This window comes from Gymnogyps californianus, chromosome 9 (genome assembly GCF_018139145.2).
Source record: "Gymnogyps californianus isolate 813 chromosome 9, ASM1813914v2, whole genome shotgun sequence".
NCBI classification, from domain to species: Eukaryota; Metazoa; Chordata; class Aves; order Accipitriformes; family Cathartidae; genus Gymnogyps; species Gymnogyps californianus.
This window is the reverse complement of record NC_059479.1, coordinates 25,046,886-25,067,801: the sequence shown is the minus strand read 5'-3', so window position 1 is coordinate 25,067,801 and position 20,916 is coordinate 25,046,886. Positions and strand designations below refer to the sequence as shown.

The following is a 20,916-nucleotide window of genomic DNA, read 5'->3' as shown; positions in this document are numbered from 1 at the left end:
CCCCGCGCCCCGCCAGGCAGCCGAGTGGAGCGGCCCCGCACCGGACGGCCCCCGGCGGGTCCCCGCTGCATCGCTCCCGCAGCGGGCCGCGGGCAGGACAAAGGTCTCATCCTCGGGGGTGACACGATGGGGACACCGCGCAGGTGGCACCCCTGCCGCCACCGTAAAGCCGGGAGGAGGCACGGGAGCTGCGAGGGGCAGACCCTCCTCCCACCTCGAACCGCTTCCCACGGGGTCCCCCGCGGAGATGGACCCTCTTGTCGTCGTCCCCCCCAGCCCCAGCGCTGAGCTGGACAGGGAAAGGGGCACAGCCGGGGGCACAAGGGTCCTTCCAGATTTTATTAGACAGCAGCTTGAGACCTCCGCCTGCCCGGCCCAGCCAGGCGGCCCCGCGTCGGGGGCGGGCAGCGCGGCCCCACCCCTCCTCCGGCCCCGAGGGCGGCCCCTTCCCACCCTCGGCCGGGCCCCGAGCGCTGCCTGCGCCCCCTCGCCGCCCGCAGCCCCGGCCCTCGCCCCGCGTCGGGCAGCCGGGGCGCTCCCCGCGCCCAGCGGCACCGGACCGCGGGTCCCCGGTGGGGCGGCGCGGGAGAGCCCGCCCCCCGCCCCAGCCGCCCTCCAGCCTCAGCAGCCGGCCGGCAGGTCCGCGGGGAAGTCGAACTCGTGGTGGCCGAGCCAGAGCTCCGGCAGCTCGTCCGCCTTGTCGAGGCCAAGCTCCAGCACAAGCACCCTGAGCACCTCCTCGTCCACCGGGTCCGAGTCGATGATGCCGGGGCCGGCGGCCGGGGGGGGGCGGCTCCCCGCGCCCCGCGGCTGCGTCCCCAAGCCCCAGCCGGGCGGCGAGCCGGGCTCCTGGGGGCGCCGGGCTCCCCCCGCGGCGCGGTGCTGGCTGTTGAGCTTCTGGAGGTGCATGCTGGCCAGGAGGTGGGGACCCGCCTGCAGGGCCAAGGGGGCGGCGGGGGCCGGCGGAGCCCCCTCGCGGCGGCCGGCAGCTCCCCGGCCCCGGTGCCGGAGGGGTAGCGCAGGGTCGCCGCCACCTCGAGGTCCTTCGTGCCCCGGAGGGGGCACCGTAGAGAGCTCATCTCCTCTGGGGCCTGTGGGGACACGGCGGCGCTCAGCGGGGCGCGGGCTGCCCGGCCCCCCCCCGGGCGGATGGGGTCCGGCGGAGTCCCCAGCCGGGCGTGGGGGGAGGCTGGAGCGGGGCGGGGAGCGGCGCCCCGGCTCCCCCCGCGCTTACCTGGGCGGCCCCGCTCCCCGCTCGGCTCCGCTCCCCGCACGGCCCGGGCAGCCGCCGCCGCCGCCGCCGGATTTATAGCGGCCCCGGTGCGGCCGGGCCGCGGGGAAAGGCGAAGCGGAGCGGGGCCGGCGGGGAAACGGGGCGGGCTGGGAGGGATGGGACGGGACGGGGCGGGGCGGCCCCCGGGGGAGGCGCCGGCACCGCCTGCCCCTCCGGACCCCGACCGGACCCCCGTGCCCCCCCCCCCTTCCAGGCTGGGTCCCTCCGTGTCCTCTCCGTTCAGGCTGGTACCTCCCATGCTTCCCCATCCAGCCTGGACACCCCCAACCGCCCCATGTTCTCCCACCTGCCTCCCAGCCTCCTGGGTGGGAACCCCCATGTCCCCCCCATCCGGGCTGGGATCCCCCATGCCTCCTCCCCGTCCAGGCTGGGACACACTTCTAACACCTATCCAGGGTGGGGGGCAAGAAGGGGGATTAAGTTGGTGCCAGGCCTGGTGAGCTGGTGCCCTCAGCTGGCTGGAAGGAGATTTGGGTGTGAGGGGGTCGGTTGAGGGGGCACTGGGGGTACCCCCGAGCCTTTGTCCCACCTTTTGCACTTCCCTTGCTTTGCACTGAGCTGAGCTCCAATTGTCTCTCTGCATTCAGGGATGTGGACGGAGATGGCGGAGGGGGTGCTTTACCCCGTGCCTCAGTTTCCCCAGCTGTCTGTGGGTGGGCAACCTGCCTGGTTTAGGGTGCCATATCCCTACAGTCCCATCCCCGGGTGCAGCTCTCCCTGCACCTCACCTAAACCCCATTTAGCGCCACAATGTTTGACACTTGGGCGGCTTCCTATTGTTTATTTGTTTTCCCAGTTGTGTTCCTGAAGCAGCTCCCGCAGCTCGCAGGGCCGTCTGTGCCTGGTGCGGGGACAGAGCACATAGGGCCCCGAGGTGGGCTGGAGGGGGCAGCCAGCCAGCTTCTCTGCTCTCTCATACCTCACCTTTCTCCTGGCTGAATGATCCCCAGGGCTGACATCTCCCCTGGGCACTGAGAGCCTCTGCTGTGCTGTGGCAGTGCCAGTCTTCTGCCAGCAGTCACCACACAAGGCCAGTCTCACCCCACCGGGTGAGACATGGGGGGAAGCAGGGAGGGGGTCAGGAGTCACTCTGGGGGACATGGGAGCCACGTCCAGCTGAACTCTCTCCACACTGGATTTCCTGTTGTTTGGATCAGCAGTGAAAAACAAGAGATCAAAACAAAGCCAGGCCAGGCTGGGAGTCCCTTCGTCTTGCTATTTATTCCAGTGTAATCTAATTAAAGCAACAGGAAATATGCTTTCCCACAGCGACTGGACATCTTTAAAAAGAAACAGCACAAATAAAAGCTCTGTGGGCCACGTGAAGGAGGGAACAAGGGCAGCAGAGGCCAGGCTCCACAGCCTGAGGCACTGGCAGGGATCAGCCCCAGATATCTGTGTACCTGTCCCCCCGCTGAGATGCCTCGCGGCAGCTCACATGGGGCGCTGCAGCATCTGGAGGTTCATCTGAGATCTCCTGGGACGGGAGCTGCCACCCTGCCCTGCATCTCCCTCGACACTCTGGAGAGCATCCCCGGGGTCCGGCCCCTCCGCACAGGATTTCAGCAGCCCACCCATCGCCCTGGGGTGGGAGGGTCTGTGCTGCCTTACGTGACGGGGCTGGAAGGGACAGTCACAAACGCAACTGCAGATCTTTGCTTTCCAGCGCTGGCTGGACCTCCGCTGAGCATGTGAAGTGCTGTGGAAAAGAGCACTGGCAAGGCAGGGTGGGTGCACGAAGAAAGGAAAGGGCTGGAGGAGTATTTAAAATACTTTATTTAAAAAAAATTCCCAGTTAAAAACACAATGGCCGTGCCTTTCTGTGGGTAAGAGGCACAGCCCGTGGCCCAGGCCCCGGCTGGCACTCGGCACCACTCCCCGGGTGGGCAGCTCAGGGGCCGTGCTCCTGCCAGGAAGACAATGTGGCACTGGGCTCCAGCTGGGGAGGGTTCACAGCCCTGAGCAGCCCCTCTCTTAAAAAACATTTAAAACCAGTTGTGAGAATAAACTCTGTGGTGTTAAAAAAGGAAAGAGAAAGGAGCAAGGGAGGCTCTACCGGCACTGGAAGGCTGTGGGTGGAGGGCCCACACTCCTGCCTGGGGAGAGCCATGGTGCTCGTGGTGCGCAGCAGCTTTTCTTCTTTAAAGAGAAAAAAATCAGCCAACCAACAGTAATTTCTTCCAAATTTCCCCCACAGCCACAAATTTCACCAGCTGCTCACATAAACACGCCGTCTTCTCCACAGGAAATGCTCTTGCGGAAACCTGAGCCTTCCTTCTCCGCTAAACAACATGCTTCAGATTCCCTGCAAATAAGAGGCAGAAAAGGGTATTTCCACTGATATTTCAGCCTGATGGAGTGGCCCGGCCAGGGGCAGGGGTGCCAGCCCTACCTACGCCTGACGGACCGGGCAGTGATACAGGAATCCTAGCCTCAGCGCAGACCCTTGTCCCCGCTGACCCCTTGCTCCCTTTGCAGAGGCTGCTGCTCTCCTCCCAGCCAGACTTCGGGAACTACCAAAGACCCTGCCACCACTTCTGCTACGAGTTTCTCCTGCAGGCTGATCGCTGGTTCGGGATTCATGGGCCAGCACCGGAGGGGCACACACTCACTCCCTGCTGCCTTGTCCTTCCTCCGGGCTGGATGCACTGCCAGGAGCGCGCAGCAGAGATGCCTCCCTTCCAGCTCCGGAGCGATGCTGTTCCTCCTCCCCTCCTGGACAGGTCGGGGGGATGTATCCTCCCTAGGATTGGCCTGTGCTTGGGAACGGACCCCCCAGGGCATCCACAGCCATCGCATCTCCCACCCACCTCCTCCTACTCTGCTTCTAACACCAACACATCACAACATGCACAGAGAGGGAAAAGGGCTGCCGAGCCCTGTCTTGCTGCCCCCAGCTCCTCCTGAGGGCAGGGACAAGATGGATGGGCAAGGGCATTGAACAAGGCTGGCAGGAGCTGGCAGGGCTCACCCAGCTGCCTGCCCTGGACTCCACCAGCTTTCAGTCTCCTGCCTGGCTACAGGGCTGTCCCACCTCCTGAGGAAATGCACAGAGGTCAGGCGGGGAACCATCTTCCTTTGCCCTCAGGCAAGCCTCAGCCCTGCACGCAGCTCTGAGAAGAGCAAGCCAGCTCTGGCTCTGCCCCAAGGGCCGACGGAGGGATGCCAGTGCCGCGGGAGCCGACGCCAGGGACGCTACACACGCTCCTGCCAAAGGCAGACCAGGGTCTCTCGTTAGGTCTGAAATAAAAAACAGTAGCTGCGGCTTTGCAGGACCCCGGGAAATGCACTTGGCAGCCGACCCTAAATTCTGGAGCAGCTAAGTGTGCTAAAGAGAGCCTGCAGGCTGGGCTGGCAGTCGCTGTCCTCTCCCTGCTGCCTCCCCACCCACAATTTCCCTTTAGACAGGGTGGTTCACATCCCAAGCAGATGATAAGGACTTTTCCTGTGTGCCAGGGGACCGGATGCTCTGCGCTCACACCAACTGCTCTCCATGGCAGCTGGGGCCACGGTTGCTGGAGCAGGAGGGGATGGAAAGCCCAGTAGCTGCCAGCACAGCCAAGCAGGCAGCAAAGCAACGCTGGGAGTCAACAGTTACAAGCAGGAGCCATGGCTCTGCTCCCGTCAGTCCATCCAGCACCCTGCCCCGTGCCCAGCAGGCCCGTTTCCCCAGCGCTGGCAGTGCCATATCCCCCTGTGCAGCCCGGGGTAGGGGCTGCAGTTCTGCCTTGCTCCATCTGTCACCGTTTCACTGCTGAGGGGGACTGACCCTCCTTGCCCCACTCGCTCCTGCTGCCTCCGGCACTGGCACTGCAAGCGCAGTGGAAAACTCACTGCAGGGAAAACCAGTCCTGGAAAGCACTGGGCTCTTGGACCAGCCTCTCTGTGGCGGCTGGGGAGGGAGGAACGGGGTTTCTCCGCTCTCTCCTCTGCCACAGGCATGAGTTTTCCTCTCGGCGGGTGGCATGACAGAGGGAATCCTGCTATCCAGCACCCGAGCTTCCTGCTCAGTTTCAGCCACACGTGACACTGGCTGGGAAGCCTTTGGGTGCTTATCCACAGGTCTGGATCTGCATGGGAGGCATCCTGGCCTCCGCAGGGGAAAATCCAGCATGGCCTGGGACTAGTCGAGCACTGAGCGCAGGGCCGACCAAGCTTGGGGTCTCAGACCCCTTCCTGAGCAGACGAGCAGCCCATCAGGGGCACAGACCGCACTCATGCCAGCTGGTCCCCAAGCACACATCTGGCTCCTTTGAGAGGTACTATCAGGGAAGACAAAAATGTCTGGGAGCCACCTGTCTCCCCTCCTCCCCTACAAATCCATGGCTACTAAATCCATTTCTTTCCACAAGCACGGAAGCCTTCCTAGGCACAAAACACATGTTCCCATCAGATCCAGTGCTTGCAGTGGCCGTGGCATTGCAGCTCCTTCAGGAATGCGCCCAGTTCCCAGGGAAGTGGCTGTGAGCTGAGCTGGAAGTGTCACTCAAGGGTGCGGAGGTGCCATCTAGGCAGAGCACAGCCTGCAGTGCCCTGCTCCCTCTTCCCTCCCTGCTCCCAATACTTGGGGGGCTCTGGTCCTTCTCCTAGGTCTGATGTTGAAGAAGGGACATTGAGGAGGGCATGAAATTTCCAAGCCTTCCTGCTCCTGAGACAGTCTGATGAGGTCTGACAGCAGAACAGAGGGGTCCTAGTTAAGCTGCAATTGCCTTGGGAGCCCATAAGTCAAGCATCTGTAGGGAACAGGGTTTATAACTGCCTCATGCCCCAGGTAGCACTTTGACAGATGACAGTAAAGAGAAGGACTGGTCTTTTGCGACATGACAAAGAAGGAAACAAAAATCATCATATGCAGGAGAGAAAAGGAGTGGGGGAGCTGTACGTAACAAAGCGCAGCAGTTGCGATCAGGCGGTGGACGGAACGTTCCCAAAGAAGTGTTTCAACAGACTCACACTGAAGTCACCCATCTCCAAAGGACGGGCACAGACCAGTCCTGCAGGTTTGCACCTCCTCACAGGCAGTGGTCCCTCACACAGGCTTGTGTACAACTGCCTGAACGTGATCCAGGTGAGGCTGGTAGTGTGCCATGTCACAAGCCTGTTTCATCAAGCATGAAGTCTAACCACTTGCCTTTTATTCATCTCTCTGTAAGACACTAGAAGACACGGCTGTTTTCCGAGTTGCTTCCACCAAGCTGGAGCACCCATGCTCTCTTGGGAGCAAAGGATGGGAACTTTGCTCCAGGGCAAAGCACTGCCTCAGAGAAAAAACTTGTGCCAGGGCTGACTGCGTGCCAGGGATATTTTTGCATTGCAGGGTTCACTCTCTAACCGACAAGCTCCAACCAAACTTGCATGCAGGAGGAGGACGTGAGCTTACAGCATAAACATGCAGAACTTGGACTTTTGATGAAACAAATGGTGATTTAAGCCAAAGAGGCCGAGGAAGGTAAAATACTTATGTCAGGCTTGTAACAGGTGATACGCGTATGCATGGGAAGTGGTAGCTCACCAAGCTGTAGTAACGGGACTTTCAGCAACTGGGAAGCATGTCTAGGAGTCAAAATTGGGCTGGGGACTGGAGAGGCTGGGGAACTGAAAAGCTAGCCATGGTGCAGGGGAAGTGCTAAATATGCAAGCTCTGTTCTCCTGAACTCAGACACTGTGGTACGAAAGGGAACGAAAACCATACATCAGAAGCAGCTGGAACATATCCCCCTGAAAGCATCTGCTTCTCATTCAGCCCTACATAGCCTCCAGGTCCTCCTGCATCCAAACGTTAACCCCCAGCTCCAGGCAGTCCACTAAGAGATTTCTCTCTTATTGACAGGGTAATCCCAGCCATGGTACCTTCCCTGCATCCAGGCTGAGACCTGGGCTCACATCCCCAGCTTTTTCTGCCAAGCTGTAATTAGCTGCCCTCCTCTGTAGGAAGCCTCTGTGTGGGCACATGTGTCTGAGGCTGACAACACCCACAACCACATCCAGCAAGTGTTTCATCTCATCAAATGAATCATAGAATCACAGAATGGTTTGGGTTGGGAGGGACCTTTGAAAACCATCTAGTCCAACCCTCCTGCCACAGGCAGGGACACCTTTCACTAGATGAAGTTGCTCAAAGCCCTGTCCAGCCTGACCCTGAACGCTTCCAGGGATGAGGCATCCACAGCTTCTCTGGGCAACCTGCTCCAGTGTCTCACCACCCTCATTGTAAAGGATTTCCTCTTGATGTCCAACCTAAACCTGCCCTCTTTCAGTTTAAAACCATTGCCCCATGTCCTATCGCTACAGGCCCTGGTAAAAAGTCTCTCTCCATCTTTCTCAGAAGCCCTCTTTATATATTGAAATGCCGCAATAAGGTCTCCCCACGGAGCCCTCTCTTCTCCAGGCTGAACAACCCCAACTCTCTCAGCCTTTCTTCCTAGCAGAGGGGTTCCCGCCCTCGGACCATTTCCGTGGCCTCCTCAGGACCCGCTCCAACAGGTCCATGTCCTCCTTGTGCTGGGGACCCCAGAGCTGGACGCAGTGCTCCACGGGGGTCTCAGCAGAGCAGAGCAGAGGGGGAGAATCCCCTCCCTTGACCTGCTGGCCACGCTGCTGGTGATGCACCCAGGACACGGTTGGCTTTCTGGGCTGCGAGTGCATATTGTCGGCTCACGTCCAGTTTTCACCCACCAGTACCCCCAAGTCCTTCTCCTCAGGGCTGCTCTCAACCCACTCATCACCCAGCCTGTATTTGTGCTTGGGATTGCCCCGACCCATGTGCAGGACCTTGCACTTGGCCTTGCTGAACTTCATGAGGTTTGCACAGGCCCACCTCTCAAGCCTGTCCAGGTCCCTCTGGATGGCGAAACATCAAGAAGTTAACACAAGAAGAATGTGTTCTTCAGATACGTGAGCAGTAAGCAGAAGCCCAGGGAAGACCTAGGCCCACCGCTAACAAGGGCAGGGAAACCAATTATAATGCTGACAAGACAGAGGTTCTCAATACCTTCTCTACCTCTGTCTTTACCAGCATAGCTGGACCCCAGATCACAGGAACATGTACCTACGACAGTGCATGTGTCCACCCACCAGCAGGGATGGGTGCATCCCTTGCAAAGGTTCAACCCACGTAAATCCATGTTAAGAGAAGTGGCCGATGTTGTTGCAAGGCCACTGTCCGTAATATTTGAAAAGTTGTGGAGATCAGGGGATATCCCTGATTACTGGAAGAGGGCAACTGTCACACCCATCTACAAGGAGGGCCCAAAAGAGGACCCAGAAAACTGCAGGCACATTAGTCTTACTTCAATCCCTGGGGAAGTCATGGAACAAGTCCACCTAGAAACTATTACAAACCAAATGAAGCAGGTGACTGGGAAAAGCCAGGACGAATTTACCAAGGGCAAATCATGCCAGGCTGATCTGGTCATCTTCTACAACAAAATAACATCTGTCGACATGGGGAGAGCAGTGGATGTTGTTTACCTGGATTTCAGCAAAGCGTTTGCCACTTTCCCACAGCCTCCTCCTGGACAAACTGGCAAGATACAAATTGGACGGGCGGTCTGCAAAGTGGGTAGGGAGGGAATTGGCTGACAGGCAGCGCACAGAAGGTGGTGATCAATGGTTTTTACTCAGGCTGGCAGCCTGTCAGAAGTGGGGTCCCCCAGGGATCGGTACTGGGCCCCACACTGTTCAACATCTTCATAAACGATCTGGATAATGGGATTGAAAGCAACCTCACCAAGTCTGCTGATGATACCAAACTGGGTGCTGAGGTGGACACATCAGAAGGGAGAGCCATCTTACAGAGACCTGGACAAGCTGGAAGAGTGGGCTAAGAAGAACAGTATGAAGTTTAACAAAGACAAGGGCAAGGTCCCGCACCTGGGACAGAATAACCAAAGAGCCCAGTTCAGGCTAGGATCTGTGTGGCTGGGGAGCAGCCTTGCTGAAAGGGACCTGGGGGTTCTGGTGGACAGCAAGCTGAACATGATCCAGCAGCGCGCCGCTGCAGCAACAAAGGCAAATTGGATCCTGGGCAGCATCTGCAGGGGCATTACCAGCAGAGACAGAGACAGGATCATCCCACTCAGCGCTCGTCAGCTGCACCTGGACTACTGTGTTCCAGTTCTGGTCCCCGCAAATCAAAAAAGACACGGACAGACTGGAGAGGGTCCAAAGGAGGACCACGAAGATGATGAAAGGGCTGGAGAACCTGCCCTATGAGGAAAGGCTGACAGAGTTGGGTCTTTTCTCCCTGGAGAAGAGAAGGCTCGGGGGAACCTCATCACAGTATTCCAGTACTTGAAGGGCAGCTACAGAAAGGACAGAGGCACTCTCTTCACAAGCAGCCACATGGAGAGGACAAGGGGCAACAGGTATGAGTTGCACCAGGAGAGGTTTCACCTCGTTACAAGAAAGAAATTTTTTACAGTGAGAACAATCAGTCACTGGAACAACCTCCCCAGGGATGTGGTAGAGTCCCCATTGCTAGAGGTTTTCAAGATGCGACCAGACAGGGTGCTAGACAATCTCATCTAGGCTTCCCTTCCCACAAAAGGCTGGACCAGATGATCTTTGAAGTCCCTTACAACCTGGGCTGTTCTATGATTCTAATAAGGACGAGGCCCCGTGCTTCTCTGCCCAGCCAGAGGAAAGGCAATGGCAACTTTTGCTAGCAGGGACCCGCAGCTCTGAGCTGCTGTGCTCCTAACACTGAGCATCCCAAGTGAAGCAAGAGATGGATGACGTTGTACACGATGAGCAGTCAAGTGAACGTGGTTCACCTCTCTAGTCAGCGAGAAAGACTCCAACAAGCTTCCCTGACGTCCTCTCTAAAAAGACCTGTAAGCCTGAAGCAGGAGTGTTGGCTTGGACAACTCACCTTTGACAGAATTAAGAATTTCTTGAATTCTTTGTGGCTCATTGCGGTCTGGTCTGCAGCTCGGTGTGATCTCCAGCACATAATCAGGACCGTACTCTGTGAAGAACTGCAGGGAAGAGGAGAGGAGAGTCAGCAGAGAGGTCTCTGGCTGGCTGAGGCTGGAGGGAGGGCTCGCCATGGGTACCTCATTGCCAAAAGACAAAAACATTTTCTCTGTCCGAGGGGCACATGTAGCTTAACTACATCAAAGAGGGGCTTCTGCAGTGTCTGTGCCCACCTGAAGTTTGCAACCGCTACCAATTCAAGGGCTTGGGAAGCAGAGCTCAGTGGTGCAGCCAAAGCAGTCAAATGCCTATCCCAATGCTTTATTTGGGAAAGCTGTTGACACTCATTTTACACATGGTTACATGCAAACTTGATTTTTTTATGAACAAAATTCATATGAACATATTCATATGAACAGTGCTGCCTATTAGATAGCCTTCCTTTCGGCTCCCCACCCCACCTTGCAGAGTGCTGTATTGACATGCCTGTGAAACACCTGGAAGGAGAAAAATCAGTGTGCTTCAAGGTTAATAATGTGCCTTTCCTGGCTGAGTGCTCCAATAGCGTGCAGCTGAGCCTGAAGGAGAAAATCTGCAGCACATGGGCTCTACACAATAACGCAGAATCACAAATTATTGCCAGCAGTTTTTTTTTCACAAGCACACAGCACTGAGCAAAGCAGCAGACACACCAGGGTTAAAAATTCAGCGGTGAAGTTGCAATCAGTCCTGTTGCTACCCCTGGAGAGCTTCATCCCATGGAGAGCTAGTCCAAACTTAAAGGTATTGTACCAAAAATAGGAAATTCACAGCATTATAGTCTCCCAAGTGATTAATGATGCATAGGGCTAGGGTTTTCTTTAAGGGTGAGATTGGAGGTGGCAGATCTGGCAACCAAAGACAGTCATCTGTGCACTAGCAGGGGCAACAAGGGCTTCTCCAAGCAGACCTCAACATGCCAGTACTGACGAGGAAAATGAAGTGGCCTGTGCATTCACATCCATACCCGAGGCAGCTGGTAGAGATGCTGCACTGAACTGCACACCCTGCCTGCATCTATCAGTGAACCTGCCCAACGGCTGGGAGCCTTTTCCCTTGGCAAAGGTGGAGAATGGAAGCTTCATCCTAACTCTGTCCAAGCCCTCCACAAGGCAACAGCCCATCTTATGGATGTGGAGCAGGATAAAGCTTGCTTTTGTTTACACAAGGCTTTCCTGGTTCACTCTGTAGCCTTTTAAACGGAGCCAAGTCTTGACGTGCCCCTCTCCATGCTTCAGAGGAAGCCAGAGGACACGCAGCCATCCCCACATCCAAGCTGAAACGCAGCCAGGCAGGAGGAGGGCCCCAGACACACTGCACAACACACGGACACCCTCGAGGGAAGGCGGAGGACACCTGCATCCTGGGCACTGAATTGCCTGATGGAGTTTGTCTTCTCCACATAGCCACCCAGACAAGCACTCCCATGGCATCTCAGAGTTAAGAGCCCCAAACCAAACCTCCACCATTCTCATGTGGACGTTAGGTGTATGGGGCTATGTGCTGCCACGCTCATATGCAGCTCTTCATCGTGAAGGGGCTGGCAAGTGGTGGCACAAGCAGCCAGGTTTTTATGCCCTTAAACAGCATAGAGGTCTCAGGAAGCCAGGCCTGAGATTTTTCTCCCCATCAGCATCTGGACACTCTCACTGCACTCTCCGCAGTGACCTCTCCCCAGACCTCAAGCACCAGCATTTCTTGTAGCTGCCTTATTACAGAGGCATCTTCCTCTGCTAAGGACCTATGTGCATGTGCTGTTGGACATGGATATTTCAGACTGTGCTGTGTCCCAAAGGCAGGGTTCAGCAGCAGGCTTCCAGGAGAGACTGGTACCTGTACGTACCTCGCAGCTTTCATCAGAAATCAGACTTGTTTCAGTGCTCCTGAGAAGCAGGAGATTCTCAGCCCTGGAGGAACACTCTTTCCTGGGGGAGAAGCACAACACGATCCAGTACAAGCTGTCCCACGCTGGCCTTAAGACAGGGCTTGCACATCTACTCAAGGGTGAGAGGCTAGTAGATCTCAAACTCCTGCTCTCATGCCTGCCAAAGCCCATGCCATCCCTCACCAGAAGACAGAGCAACGTGCTGAACAGCTGAATCACAGGAAGCCCCAACATGGGGGGCACGCAGGTGCCTGACAGGGACTCTCCCATGAGTTTTCGTCAACCAACTGGGATTCCCATGTCAAGGGGAGTAGATTCACCAGGCATAGATTAATACACACAAAGGCTGGGACATAACAGAGGTGAAGACTGGAGTTGCTAAGACAAGAGTTGGGAGGAAGACAGACACTGGCCCTCGCATGCTCAGGCTGCACACACCCTCTGCAAATGAGCAAGTAACAGCATTTTCCCAGCTGGCCCCTCCTGGTCCCAAGCTCCAACCGTCACATCCAACACAAAGACCAGCCTTTTCACAGCTTCACTGGTTTATCAGCCTTGGCTATTAATTTCCCGCTGACAAGTAAACAGATCCAGCTGGCAATGTTTCCAGTTGACTGTTCTTCCTCCATGAGTGACAAGACCTTGGAGGACCATGGACACAAGGGAAGTTATTGGTTTGAGTAAAGCAGCCACCAGGCTGCAGCCTCAGTTGAAAGCCCACAAGAGCAGGATCAGGCAGTTTGGTCTGTGTGGAGAGGAGACAGCTTGGGGACAGCATCCAACCTAAAAGGCAACGTTAGCTGCAGCGAAGACAAGCCTACAACTGCTCGGATCTGCCATGGCTTCTGATCTCACAGAAAACAGGACAAACAATAAGAAGGATGTCAGCTTCACTGCAGATCGCCTGCGGCTGTCTGACTGCAGCAAGGTTCCTCCTCCTGCCTCCTGCCCATGGCAGTGTCACCATGTTAAAAGGAACTTGCATTTACTTAAGTACTCAAATCTAGACTGGATCAAGAGGGGATTTTGTAGCTGAGCTTCAACAGAGCTTTCGACTCTTGGAAAACAAATTTTTCTCCTCTCCAAGCCGGGATGGTCTTCAGAAACCATGACAAAGAAGGTGTTTAGTGCTGCTGTAATCTTATTACAGAGCCATTCTGTCAGACACCCTCAGCCAAACATGGGACCAAGTCATCAGAAATTGTTGCATTTGTCTCTACCTCAGAGACAGCATAACAGCAACCCCAAACCCAACTTTCTTCTCTTAGAAGAGACATTCGGGCACTGACCCAAACCACTGTCAAGCAACCAAGTGCAAATCAGCTGGAGAAACCACTCCCAGGTTTGCTGCACATCTGCACTGCTTCCCATTTTATTTCAAAGTGTGAAGAAGACTTAAGCTATAAACCCAAAGATGCAGTTTCCAATGAGAATGAAAGTCAGCCAGAAAGGCTTTACCAAGGAAGAAAGGACGGGAAGAACCAAATTTTTACACTGCAAGAGGAGCTGCTGGACTGTCCAGCTGGGAGGCCTAAGCCCTGAGAGTTGGCTAAGAACAGCCTGGTGGCACTGGGGATACTGGGACAAAACCAAACTGAGGGAACCAACCAGAAAATCTGAGCATTTCCTGTGACGGAAATCTTTTTGAAAGTGGAAATTTTCCTAAAGGAAGTGGTGGAAGCCCAACTGCTTCTATTATCTCAAACCAGATAAAGCCCTTGAGCAGAAACAAAAGGGAACGATCCTGTACTGGGTGCCAGTTTACTTTGAAAGGGGAGTTTTGATATCTAAAAGTAATTAACTTTTTCCGTTTTCATGAGCCAGGCAATTTTCTAATTCATTTATTTTTTAAAATTAAAGTCCTGGTAACTGTTACTAGCCCAATATACCTGCTCACAGGTATCTTTTAGCAATCCTCTCACACAGAAAAACCCCACCACATTTTCTCCACACAGTAAGACTTACATGCTGTAATACACAGACCAGGGGGCAACGGGCAGGGATAACCTACCCACGACTCCCTGACTGTTGAAGAGTATACAGAAGACAGAAAACTCGGACGATGCAGACAGACTGCTGTACGCAAGTGAGTTCTATCCATTACAGGGGTACAGACCTTTGCATCACCTGAAACCTCGGTGGTATGGACACTGGACCCGTCATCCTCGTTCAACGAGGTGGATGAACTTGCTCCAGGTAACTCAAGCTGAGGTGGCAGAGCGGGCTCTCAGCTGTAATGCCCCTGCCTCATTTATGGTAGGCAGGATTTTAATGAAGAACAGTGAGATTAAAGCCCCTATCTTTAGTGTTACCCCATGCAAGATGAAGATTGGATCACATCTTGGCATACAACCAGGTGTCCCCACCTTGCTCCAAACCAGAGGCTCAGCCAATTCAGCCCTGTCAAGTACCAGATAGAGAGCAAGGAATTACAGAAACCACAAGGATGGCCCCCAAACGTGCCACCCTGGAGAAGCAGCTACCCCCTTTCCTGTGTGCACTCAGCAAGTCCCATAAAGCACCCTGTGCACAGCCAGTCACTAGCCTCGCGCTCTTCTTTTTGCCCAGCGTCTCGCTTGACTAGGACAGGTTTGGAGAAGTGCTGAACATCCACAGCTGCCCCCAGGACCCGCTTAAACATGTAAGTACCATGATAATGCTAAATCCTCTCACAAACCAAGCCTTACATGTTACCAATGGGACAAATACAGAAACAGCAGGATAATTCTCGGCTATACATCACAGAAAACTGGAAGAGCACCCAGAGAAACTCTGCGTTCACACTGTTCTTTATACTTGTCCCCCCGCATCTGCTATCGGCTACTGCAGCAGAGAGGAGACAGACAGACACCTTCCTGGACAATAATGCTCACTTGACATGGTGAAGGAGGTACCATCCTCCAGATTTCACATTCCCATGCTATTTAAGACCATCGCAACACGTCAAGCAACCAGAGTCCAGTGTCCAGGCCAAGGGAGAAAGAGAAGTACTTGCAGTGGACATAACCACGACACAACTGTTTCTTGCAGCGTGGGGAAAAAAAAATGTCAGATGCACAGTTTGGGAAGAAAGCTCTTGTGGGCTGGGAAGGGGAAACGGCTTTTGCTACAGAGGGCTCAACTCCACTTCCCAATTCTCTTCAGCTCTGTGGAATAGCTGTTGCCTTTTGGGAATCACTGTCTGCCGGGCCAGGCACCCAGCTCAACACCAGCTGAGCGGCCAGCAGACACTGGAACATGCCCCAGCGCACAGGTGAGAAACAACAAAAGGGCTTCACTTACAATCAGGGCTTTGTGACAGCTTTTCCCGTCCCCCCTCTTAAATACAAATTGTCCCATTCCCTGCCCCAAGCCCCTCGCATCCCCTCAAGCAGTGGCGGCAGTTGGTGGAGTGGAGCGGAGGTTGTTCAGCAGGTACAAAGTGCTTTTTGTTCCCTCGACAGGGCTGAGCTGCCACTTCTGCTTCTAACCCTCCTGGGTTCCCCGGCAGAAGGGGCAGGGGCAGTTCAGGAACGTGACTGTGTTCAGTTTGCGGTATCTTAGCAGGGCCACAGCTTGCCTCTTTGATCCCTGGCCATGAAAAGTGCATAAAAGATTGAATTCAAGAATGAAGACCTTTACAAACTGGCCTATGGGGACTCGGTCTGCCGCAGGACCTCCTCCCACAGTAGCAGTGCCCTGTATTATCACCACCCCCTGTGCTGGTCACTGGCCTGCGGTCCCTTTCGTTTAGCTGCCAGCACCTCCCTCCCCAACACACTGCACTCAAAAAGCACCCTGCAAACACCGCTCTGGGGCCCCAACACCAAACGTGCCGCAGGCTCACTGCTGCCTGGATATACGCAGTCGGTATCTCAGGCAAAACACTTGATTGCTGCAAGCACAGCCGCAGCACAGGATCACAGAGGCAAAATCTCCCGAGCTGGGTGCAAAACAGAGTGACATTTATCTCCTCCCCTGTAAACCACCTTCAGGAGGGCAGCGGGCAGCAGGCAGAAGGCCAGGGCTGAGAGCACACCACTCTGCCTGATAAGCCACGGCCCATCAGGCCACCTCGCTCACACCGCACATGAGGACGCTCTGCTCCCTCGGCCTTCCTCATTTTGTAAATCCCACAAAAATCACACCTTACAAAAAGATCTCAACATTGTTTACGAAAGTGTTTCACACTAGTTTACTGATGCTTCATTCCATTTCCTTGTGTCCTATCGCTGGTCACCAGAGAGAGGAGATCAGCACCTCCTGCTCCGCTGCCCCTCTTGAGGGAGTTGTAGACTGTGATGAAGTCCCCGCTCAGCCTTCTCTTCTCCAAGCTGAACAAACCAAGTGACCCCAGCCGCTCCTCATAAGTCTTATGGATGCCCACAGTCCACTAAGATGCCCAGGGACATCAGTCTTGTGCTCTAGGTTTCTTCCTGCCCTGCCCTCCTTCCTCCATTCCTGCTCAAAGTCTGTTAATGTTACCTTCTCAGGTTTGTGAGCGTTTCTGGGGGGACTAAACAAGGCTAATGAGACTATATAAATGTCTCATTTAGCATGCCCAAGATGACAGAGCACGATTGCACACAAGCACCATGGATCAGCAAAGCCGTTCAAAGCAAACACACTCCATCTGATTTGGATGACAGACATTCAGATGCTGATTCAGCACTGCAAGCTGTGCTGCGCCGCGCCGTCTTTAGTGTTACACTGTGTGTAGTAGCGTGAGAGCAAACACGGGCCGATGTACCCCATGGCTGCTGGACACAGCTTCCCAGGCTCGGGGCGAGCTGCTAACCTAACCCTTCAAAAGTTAGGCAAAGTTTGGACATCTCTGTTTCAATGCAAATGGCCTCGCCACATCCAATGTGAAAACACGAGAGGGACCCTTGCTCCTGGGCAAGTAAATACTATGCTCAGCACTATGAAATAATCTAGTTTAGGAAGAGGGAGGGGGCAGGTAACTGCATCAGAGTTATATTAAAGAAAACAAAGACGATCCTTCAATGTTCTTGTCAAGACAGTTGGTTTCAGAAATTGTTGATCTTGGTTGTGGTTCAAGAGCTAAAAACACAGACCAACGCTGATGGGAAGAAGCAAGAAAACATTTAAAACTGATAAAGGAAATCCTTTGAAAATCTGTAAGCATCAGCCTGTGGCTCTGACTTTCAGGGTACCTGCTGATACAAATTGCTTAATGCATTTCAGAACAAGATTATAAATGTAAATGAAAAATAGCATCTGGTGCCATTAGTGAGGCTAGAAGTGAAGCTTTTGATCTCCTGCCAGGGGATGTGAGCTGGCACCCCTCTAGGAGAGGCAAAAACTTCACACCCGACCGGGGACACACACCTTCCTGACTGTGAAGCAGCCCGCAGTGGCCACCTGTGGGCAAAACCACAAGCATGGCAGATCGCTCGTGCCTTGGTTCAGTGCAAGCCCTACGCGGCTGCAGGGCATTGCATACACATGGGTAACACACTACAGCCCAAAAATCTCACCTTCAGCTGCAAGGCAGGCCCAACCACCAGCAGGCTCTGTAGCAGATAGTAACGGGATAAACCTGTTGACAGGGAACACTCCTCCCAATGCCTTTTAATTAGCAGTTCATCAATGCCTCAAAGTCAGGAAGCATACATGTATTTGTTCTACTACTTAAGAGCAGAGCTGTAACGGGAGGTTTGTAAGCCAACCTAAGGGCCATGCCTTGGGGTACTTCACCTTGCGCGCTGTTCAAACACAACTTCACTGCTTCCACCTGGTAACTGAGGGGCCTCGTCCCTGGGGATCTGAATCCTGCTGCAGTTCACTTACCCACTTCTTCCAGGCCCCAAGAGAGATGCAGATTCCCTGAAGGCAGGCTGCTGCTCCCTGCTTACTGACATGAATATCACCATCTTTTAGCTGGTATCTGATCCGGAACCATTCAACTCATGTACCAAGGCTATTTCTTATTACCCAGGTCACTTTATCACCAAGGCTGCTTTATTACCTTTGATGAAGCACATGGCCACAAGCTTTAAAATAATCAGGCAACCTACCATATGCCAGTGTCTTCACACATTCTCTGTGGACCTGATGTATATTCTAGCAGATCACTGTGGATTTCTGACTAGTTCCCAATTCAGCTCCAGCAAACTCTATTCACCCAAGAGCTTTCTGGCTATGATGAACCACCACTCCAGCCACTTCACCTGGCATTCAATAAGCACTGCAGCTATGCTCCTGATCCTCACCAGCTGCTTTGCCGGCTAACGTCACCACCCCAGAGATGATTCTTACTAAACCCTCTCCATGGTGCAGGAGTGAAGATGCACTTGCTCATGGCAGGCACTTGGTTTTACAAGCCTGCCATCAAAATTCTCCTATAGGTGCCCAAGTGGGAAGAGCAGCACTTGGTGACTGCTTCATCCAAGGCAGCCCACATTTCCGCTCCCTCCAGCTCATTCCTCTTCAAGTGCTGCACCACAGCTCCAAGAGACAGGCTGGGCTGATCTCTGGGAACTTGTTCCTCCAGGGTGAACCCTGAGCAGCTCATCTCATCTTCGGAAACAAAACCACAAGCACTGTTTCGCTGCAAGGGGAACCCACAGGCCGGCCACCAGCAGCACCACAACTCACAGCCAGCTCAGCTCTGCAGCCCAAGCATGGGCCGGCCCAGGAGGGGATACAAATTCCTTTGAGAAGGAGTAGCCAGAGCACGCAGGGCCCCACTGTGCACCTTGTGACATCCTGCAAGCAACTCATTCCCACACTGCTCTCATCCTTCAGGGCACTCAGTGCAGGAATCATTAACACAACAAATAAACTGTTCAGAGCAACAACAAACAGGCAAAACCTAACCACCTTCAGCAGTTAATTTCTACAGAGGAACTCACCCTTTTCACTTCCCGTACATACGAAAGATCCAGTCTTGTTTAGAACCTGTTTCTGCAGAAACCTGGTTAAAGGATCATATTTAAGCATGACACCTCTCAAAAAGCATCTTGTATCTGTAGTCACCAGTTCCTGTGATGAATTTCCAGTTTCAATCCACACAAATGCTTTACTTCCTTATGCATACTGGTCCATGAGATCCTTAGACAAAAGCAAAACCATAATTCTCCCCTGTAGTCACTGTAGGCTTGAACTGCTTTGCACATGCAGGCTTGTTTCTGTAGGGTCAATAACACTGATCTGCGGTTTGAGACCTATTATGAACCTATAGTTATTCCACCCAAATTCAGTCTAGATTGTGTCCCTCCAACCAGCTGTCCAGCCCTGCTCAAGACTTGAAAAGCACCAGCACTGGAACTGAGACAGCTCATACGTGGTCACGAACAGCACCTGGCCTCAAGGCACACTGCAAGACTGCTGGTCAGAAAAGCTTCAAAGTTGCACCTGGTACTTTCTGTAAGTTGATGAAAGCAGGGCTAAAATTTAAAGCCTTGAGAAAGGCCTGGCTCTTTCCTGGCAAAAGCACATGCACATCCTAAAGAGCTCTTTGAGCAAACAGGTGACTCCCCCTCCCCATCCTCTCTGTAATTATCTGAGACTGGAGTTTATCGGCGCCTGACATCCCTCGCAAAAAGATGCGGACAGCCTCGGGTTTTGGGAACAAGCACCCACTATGCTGCTAGGACAGTGCGTTATTGTTACAGGAGTGTCTCAACAAAACAGTATTGAGTGGCAAGGATGCCGTTTGGATTAGGTAGAACGACTCAGCTCTAGCGCAAGGAGAAGGGAGGGTTTGTCAAAGCTTTACCTCGTGATCGGGGATCTCAGAGGACAGCGTTCTCCCAAGGATGACCCCAGTCAAGTATGTCCAGCAGCGAGCTGTGTTGGCAAGGTTGTAGCCTCCTGTCTCCAGCAAGAATTGTGATTTTGGAGTGGGAAGAGTGGGGAAAGGGAAGAGAGAGGGAGAGATTTTAGTGGAAGGAACAAATCGCAGAGGCAACGTGCAGTTTACGTGAATTCAGCTTATTTCATCCACTCAAGCTGTGCCCAAAAACTGCATTTTGCACCTGCTGGCTACATGAGGCCAGGTCTGAATGACACTGTACGCAAGGGCAGACCTCCCAAACTGAACCCCAGTTACACCCAGCGTGGCACAGGCCAGGCTCCTCCAGCCACCATCTCAGACCCAGCACAAGCCCCCGGCCCCATGCGCTGGGCTCTCTCCTGGCAACAAGGAGGGGGGTTCAAAGGTAACAGAGAGAAGTGCAAGGGCAGCAGTGGAGGCAGGGGATTCCTGCTTTTTAATGCCAGCCTTCAACCCATAAAGCATAATACATATGCCCAGCCATTTGCTGGTGAGCTCTTCAGCACTGTCATGTTTGAGAGGACAAATATGAAGCTCATTAGTACAACTTGCGACTGCTTTACAAGTAAATGAGGTTTCACAGTCATTATGGTAATGGTCACCTCCATGGTAACGGTACATGAGCCCACAAGGAGAAACCTCAGCTGAAAGCAATCCTGCAAGAGACTCGGAAGAAGTTTTTTTCCAGCAAAGACAACTAAAATAGTAAGAGAGAAAACCACTTTGAAAAGAGAGCGAGCGCACATTTTTCAACATTCCCTTCTCTTCGGGTTGTTGGTTGGTTGTTTTTTGGGTTTTTTTTGCAAGTATTGACTCCTCCCCCAATTTCCACTTCAAATGCTTCCACAAGCTGCAGCGGTGGGACACTCCTTTGGTATTTTCACGAGTGACAAATAGTTGTCCTTCATTTTTTGACAAAAGTTTTGAGGTTTCTTTTTGCCTGAAAGGTGCCATCCCCAGCATACCCACAGACATGCCACAGCAGGACTGAACACTCATAAC

General features: G+C 53.9%; 1 protein-coding gene across 3 annotated transcripts in view; it reads right to left on the bottom strand.

Moving 5' to 3' along the window:
- Window positions 1-3,052: 3,052 nt before the first annotated feature.
- HDAC8 (histone deacetylase 8) overlaps window positions 3,053-20,916 on the bottom strand; it is a 35,944-nt gene continuing 18,080 nt past the window's right edge. For all 3 annotated transcript variants that reach the window (XM_050901774.1, XM_050901775.1, XM_050901773.1), the window contains 3 exons: window positions 19,858-19,952; window positions 10,167-10,272; window positions 3,053-3,599 (listed from right to left, as the gene is read on the bottom strand). In XM_050901774.1, coding sequence (XP_050757731.1) covers window positions 3,577-3,599; window positions 10,167-10,272; window positions 19,858-19,952 — 224 coding nt within the window. In that variant the 3' untranslated portion in view covers window positions 3,053-3,576. The remainder of the gene's footprint in view (window positions 3,600-10,166; window positions 10,273-19,857; window positions 19,953-20,916) is intronic.